At 44.0% G+C, this 6681-nt stretch overlaps 1 protein-coding gene across 2 annotated transcripts; it reads right to left on the bottom strand.

Moving 5' to 3' along the window:
- Nucleotides 1-779: 779 nt before the first annotated feature.
- On the bottom strand, nt 780-4206 carry PPP1R3C (protein phosphatase 1 regulatory subunit 3C). 2 transcript variants are annotated; one of them, XM_063307416.1, is made up of 2 exons: nt 3489-4206; nt 780-2311 (listed from the first exon to the last, which is right to left on the bottom strand). In XM_063307416.1, exons 1-2 carry the CDS (start codon nt 3668-3670, stop codon nt 1363-1365), a joined length of 1131 nt encoding a protein of 376 aa, XP_063163486.1. In that variant the 5' UTR covers nt 3671-4206; the 3' UTR covers nt 780-1362. The 2 variants fall into 2 exon arrangements, with proteins under 2 accessions (XP_063163486.1, XP_063163487.1); XM_063307417.1 differs by having other exon boundaries at nt 3824-4206.
- Between the last annotated feature and the right edge of the window lie 2475 nt (nt 4207-6681).

The raw sequence follows: 6681 nt of genomic DNA, 5'->3' as shown, positions 1-6681 counted from the left end.
CACGTTCTGGCTCTGTAAAGGCTACAGAAGAAAAATGAGGTATGAGAAGGTGAATAGAAAATGACTTCTATTTCTGTGCAAAATGCCTACTCTGTCATTTTAAACCAATTAGCTTGGGAAGTGCAGCTACCTAACAACCCTTCAATATGAAGGATTCTGGATTGCTTAGGATTATTTTATTGTTGTGAAGAGCTATCCTTAGGAGGGAAAATTATTACCAAACTCTACAACAAGCAAGCTAAAAGGAGAGTTTTTGTCTACTTTTACAAAGCAAGTTCATCAGACAGCCAACATCTATAGTTTTAAGGCATTTCACAAGAGTCATTCAATCTCTTTAAGCAAAACAGTGAGCTCTTGGGGTGCTTTACTGGATTTTGTTTAAGGCACACCTTGTGTGTACACAGGATGGCAATCTCCTTGTGATGGGTGGCTGCACAACTGTTTTTGAAAGCAAAGTTAGTCAACCATAGAGCAAGTTGAAAGGCAGATTACTGAAACAAAGTCTACAAATATACAGGGGCCTTTTTATAAATGCAGTTGCCACCCTTTAGTCTGTTAATGCTTGGACATTTCCTCCACATATACCCAGCCTAAGACAGTTAAACTTAACAGGACTGCAGATACGTTGATGGGAAAATCTGCATCTGACACAACTGTATCTGTCTGCAGCTTTTAAAGGTACAAATGATCTTTTGGGATACAAAACTGGTAACTCTATTGCAAGGAAATGAAGTTCTTTATAAGTTTCTTGCTCTTACAAACCACTGAAATTTATTTGGAGATATAAAGGTAGGATTCCCCGATACTTTACTTTTCAACTACAGTACAGAACATCATCTTTCTTTCTCAACTTTATCCTGCTGAAAGAGACACTTCTATGCCAAAAACCCAAACACTGAATTGTGTTATGGTCAATGTTTGTTTAGGTTCAATTCAAGTCTCAGGTTTCACAGTTTAGTATCTCTCTCAGTTCCCACTGCATCTTAAAGTAGGCACAAAGGTTTTTTGTGGCTATCTATTCAACATTCCCCACACAATCACAGCTTCTTAAGAGTCACCACAAAATTATTTCTTCCCAACACATCTCTTTTACATGTCCAGGTTCAGGCAAGTGATCGGAAGAAACTGAGTCATATATATATGAAGCACACGTGCTGTTCTTATGCTAGGCAACATTGTCATTGAATTGTCCCAAGTCTAGGTTTAGCTAGAACTTTTGCTCTTTTTCAAATGTAAGAATTCAGCTTTTTTAAAAGTAGTCACCAAGCCCTCCAAATTGGTGTGTTTATACTGCATATTAAGAAGCTGAAGGTCAGTGATATTCAGCCACTGATGTTAGCGGCTTCTGTGGGTATATTTCATTCACCAATATGGAGAGGATGTTTCAACCATGCTCCACTTTTGCCATTCGGGATAGAAGCTGCTGGATATCCGAGGGCTGCCAAGTTGTTCACACTCTGTTTCGTGCACTTTTCTTGAAGATTTGAGAGACAGACAGCCTTTCTTGGGTGATGCTGCCACTTGGACACCATCAGACTTCCATTCTGCATGGACAATCTTATAGTTTTGCCCATCATTATTGTCCCAAAAAATGTGGTCACCGTTTTGGTAATACACACAAAATTCAATTTTTTGCTCAGTAGGAATGGCTGGAGGCAATTCGATTGCAAAGGAGAAAGTGTCATTGTCCGAGTCTCCATATACATTGTTCATGTAGATGCAATCATGGTCAGAATAGGTTTTCCATGAATCATAGGTAATTCGAACCTTCACCTTCTTTTCAAAACTCACGTTCTTCACTTTCACAGTTCCAGATACTGTACTTTCTTGCAGGGTGCAGTTTTCAAGACAGACAAAGTTCTTCTGTAAGTGGTTCCGAAAGTCTAGGTAGTCAGCCGAAGGCTGAGTAAAACCAAGGATCAAGTTCTTTTCCTCATGTAGTTTTAGGCCAGCTGTAATGCCTTCAAGATCTGACAAATCGAATTGGAGATCCCAGGCTGGATTCTCCTGGAATTCAGAGAAGACATGGATGGCGGTCAGAGAAAGGCCCTTCGAGTCTGCAAAAACCACTCTCTTCTTGGCTCGGCCAGCCGAGTGCTTCCAGTCACTATTCTGGTGCTCAGTGTCACGTTTCACATTGAGGCATGATCTCAGAGGCTTTAAACGATCCACAAAGTTTCTTCTTTGATATTCATCCAGTGGGTTCAGAAAACTCTTCAAGGGTGGTGAATGGGCTAAACATATTCTCATGGCTACATCTACAGGCATGATGGAACTGGGCAAAGGTCTTGGGTCCAAGACTTGTATCATTCTGCAATTGAGAACAGACAAATGAGACGTCTCTAACCTAAAAGCTCCAAGGCAAAACTCTTCAAAGTCTTTTAAAGTGCACGCTGTTGCCTTTAAAATTAATGCTCTGATGGCGGGAAAGCTTTAAATAATTCAGTCACAAGTAGGATAAACCAGGACTATGACTAACAGCCAGAACTTGCACTGATGAAGTAACATAGCACTATTCAAAAATATTTGAATGAAATCCATGTCACATTTTGAGCCAACTTAACAGCTTCTATAGATACTTTATCACAATAGCCCAGAAATATAATCCTCAGACACATACATTTGCATATTTAGAAGACAAACACTGTTCCCTATGCAGAAACACTGGAAACAAGAAAGTGGGTGTGTCCAGTATTAAAAATAAGTGCATTTTGATGAAAAATCTACTTTAAAGAGTTACTTTTTGTTTTACTATTGTGGAACCTTTTATGGAACATACTGACATTGTTCCAATAGTATTTTTGGTACAATCTCCTTAAATTTTATTCATCCACATGCAGAAAAAATCAAGTAGGCAAGTGGTTAAAATCACTAAATCAGCCCCTCCTCTCTCAAGCACCCTTTCCTATCATCACCTACTATTTCCTACTACAGTTGTAGAGAAATGCAGAGTGGCTGAGTTAAATCTACAACAATCACAGTATCAGCCACAATGGAGTTAACTATCTTATTTTGGGCCTAGGGAATGTGGCTATTGGAATTTTCTAGAATCCTTTAAAGTTAGTTTTTAGGTACACCCATTTAAAAGAGTTTCAAGGCATGGTAGTTAGAACCAAAAAGCGGCCATTCCTGAGCAACACTGCCAGGATATTAAAAACTCCGATTCTGACAGGGTTACAAGAGGCAGCTGAGAAATCCCAAGCAGAAGAAAAAGCAGGCAACCAAATGCGGTCCTTTTTCTCTTTCCCTCAGCCACACTCCGCCTTTTTCCAGCTCTCCGATCACATTTCACATTTGTGATTCGTAAAATGATTTATTTTCAGAAGGAGCCTAGAAGCTAACTCTCAAGCTGGCTTTGGAGTTAATTTACTCTGGCAACTGCAATCACTGTTAAGCGGTCCGTATTTTTAACCCTATCTTAGGAAGCGGGCGAGAAGTTAGGCATCACTCTTTTAGAAGTTACTGACATAAAGTTGGCATCGCCACACCTTTTCTGGCCCCAAACGCGATGCACCAACTTGAGGGGCGTTCCAGGAAAAAAAAGCTTCGTCAGAATGCAACCTCTGCCCGTGCCACGGCTCCCAAATACTTCGCAGAGGCTGACCTGCCGATGCAACTCCGTCCCCTTCACTCGGCATGACGGAGCAAAAATTATAAGCGCCCCCGTCATCCGCTGCAGGAGCCAGACTCACCGAGTTCAGCTGCAAAGCCACCCGGCTGCGGCCGCCGTTTCGACCGCCCCACTTTTATTCGGCGGCATTGTCCCCTCAGCTGCAAAACGCCCTCAACCCTTTCTTAGTTGCAGCTCTCTCGCTGGGCTTACCTGGTACAGTAACGTTACATAGAATCGGCGAGAAGAGCCTAAAACTGCAGCAAATCGTAAACGCGCGCAACTTGGAAAGCAATCAGCTGCTTCTCCGGGCGCTTAGCGAAGAAGAAGAAAAAGGCACGCTCCCTCGTTGAGGCTGTTCCTTTTTCGCTGCCCGTCCAGCCTCCCTCCGTCTGCTCTGCTACGGCTCCTCGCTTGCAGACGAAACTACCCCTCCAGCCCGCTCCGTCCGCTTATCAAACGCGGCGCTGTCTTTTTCACGTGAAAGCGCCCGAGCGACCAATCGCGTCCCAAGCCAGGCGCGCTCCGAGCAATCAGCGCCGGGTTGCCCCGCGCTGGGAAACGTGATCGCTCCGTCGGCAGGAGGTGGGGGGGTCCAGGGGGGAGGTCCCGGGGGGAGGTGGGGAGAGCATGCGGTTCTGTTGACACAGCTTCCAGCTTTCGGAGCCCTGTGCTCGGGCTCAAGGTCAGCCCCTGCCGCCGGCTCTCCTGCCTTTCTAAATAGAGGCCTCATAGTAGCAGTCCTGACACGGGATTCTTTGGCACCCTCCGCTTTCCTAACCAGTCCTAATAGGGGTTGAATTATTTTCTAGCATTCCCGAGGCTGCCGCTCTGACCCCACTTCCCCGGGAATAAGGCCCATTGAATGCTATTTCTCGGTGGCTATATATAGGGCGGCACAGTTGTAATCTATTTATATTAGGTTGCGGAATCCCCCAGCTGCTTCCCCTGGGGAGTGAGGAAACGGCTGGGCATCCCTTGTTATTAATGGAAAATAATGCATCTACCGTATCACCTTCATGATCTCCAGGCAGCCTGGTCATTGTCTGTGACGGATGAGGATTATGGGCACTGAAGTCCAGCACCTCTGGAATATCCAAAACTGCTATAAAGGATCCGGTGCTTTGTTGTTCTGATTTCCCTTGGTCTGTGCAAAGTGACTTTCTCTTAGGTTTTTTATTGTTAGCCGTTGTTTGGGGTCCCCATAGGTTTGCTTTCGAAGCATTTTAGTGAACTGCTTATTTGTGCAAAAATCAAGGGTTAGGAGTTGCATGGTTTTCCACTGGGCTGACCTGCAGGATAGGGCACCTTTTTAGATTCTGCCTGTTGTGCAGTTAAAGGCAAAGCAGACTCAGCAAGAAAAACAAAATGGTGCCAAAAAGGCTTGAGTGGAGTTCAACTGCTGGAGGCTATGGACGTGATCAGATGGTTTTCTTCCATGAACTGCGGAAGCTATTTACATATTTTGAATTTTTTTTCAAGTTCCCAGGTTAGCCTATTACCCTGGGGATTGTGGTACTTTTCCATCCATGAATTAATCAGGTCTGACCTTTCCTAAGTCTCAAAATTCTAAGAATAAACCTAAATAAACCTTTCTAGGAGGTTAATTGACCTGTTGTCATATAGAGACTTTTTACTGCAATTCTTCTATTTTATTTAGTTATGAATTTGTAAACCACTTTAGTCAAGGTTACTCTAAGCGGCATTCAAAACCAACAGAGGCAGCCAATGCTCCAGCCAGAATGAAGTAAGGTTTGCTTTGATTATAAATACACAAGGAACCATCCCTATAAAAGATAACTGTTACCCTTCATTAGAGACCCTGAAAAAGTAGTTCCTCCTCTTCATGATTTCAGCCAACTCACAGTTGTGTCTATACCCAATCCAAAAGGTGCAAATTTCTGTTTTTCTTAGGCTGAACATATTTCCTTGAGACAAAAACGGGACATTGGGATGGCAAAATGGGACAGGGTTAAACTTATGTAATATTCCGTATTCATGAAAAAGAAGATTAAAAAAGTTACCTACAGTAAGCTGGGAAGGTGCAGCTGCAGCAATGGTTCAGTCCAGAGAGGCTGGTGCGGGGCTGGCATTGGGTGGAGAGGTTGCAGGAGGGCTGAGGGCGGCAGTGAGCTGGGACCGGAGGACAGGAACGGAGTCCCCAACAACCTGTTCATCTCTGGCGCACCCTTTTATTTTGTTCCCGCCATTTTGGCTTGAGAGCCAAATGGCTTCTGCTGGGTGCGCTTTTCCGACCATCTTCCACTGTACTGATTGGCGGCAGCAACTATTCCTCTTGCTCACCGCCAATCAGCTGTTCCTGCGATTCCCACTCTAGGTTTCCTGCAGATTGAGAACTACTGCCAAGTCAGCCTCCTTTTCAATTTCAATTTCTATTTTTTCCTGCTTTTCCCAATAACAGCTCCAACGTTTTTAAAAAAACGGGACAAAACTGACATTTATATTAAAATGACGGGACGGTTGGGAAATGTTAAAAAAACGGGACTGTCCTTTTCAAAACAGGACATATGGTCAGCCTAGTTTTTCCATAATCCAAATTTCTAGGTATGTTAAAGTACTTTAACCAGAAATCCTGTTGCCCAAAAACAAGGATAGGCAAACTTGTGACCTCCAGAAGTTTTAAGTGATGTCTATGTTCACATGGCCCCTTCCTGGATCACTGCGTTGTTGTGGCGAAGGGGCTTGCGTAACTCAATGAAGCCACGAGCTATGCTGTGCAGGGCCACCCAAGATGGACAGGTCATGGCGGAGAGTCCTGACAAAACATGGTCCACTGGAGAAGGAGATGGCAACCCACTCCAGCATCCTTGCCAAGAAAACCCCATGGATAGTATCAGAAGGCTAAAAGATATGACACCAGAAGATGAGCCCCTCAGGTAGGAAGGTGTCCAATATGCTACTGGGGAAGACCAGAGGGCAATTCCTAGTAGTTCCAGAAAGAGTGAAGCGGCTGGGCCAAAGCCAAAAGGACACTCAATTGTGGATGTGTCTGGAAATGGAAGTGAAAGGAAAGTCTGATGCTGCGAAGATCAATATTGCATAGGAACCTG

Source organism: Candoia aspera, chromosome 6 (assembly GCF_035149785.1).
Source record: "Candoia aspera isolate rCanAsp1 chromosome 6, rCanAsp1.hap2, whole genome shotgun sequence".
Taxonomy (NCBI): Eukaryota; Metazoa; Chordata; class Lepidosauria; order Squamata; family Boidae; genus Candoia; species Candoia aspera.
The sequence above is the reverse complement of the archived record's forward strand: the minus strand, read 5'-3'. Positions and strand labels throughout refer to the sequence as shown.

Coding starts and splice junctions, on each gene's coding strand:
- PPP1R3C (XM_063307416.1), bottom strand. CDS start 3,670: ATGACGGGGGCGCTTATAATTTTTGCTCCGTCATGCCGAGTGAAGGGG. Junction 2,312..3,488: donor CGCGTTTGGGGCCAGAAAAG/GTGTGGCGATGC, acceptor TCTCAATTGCAG/AATGATACAAGTCTTGGACC.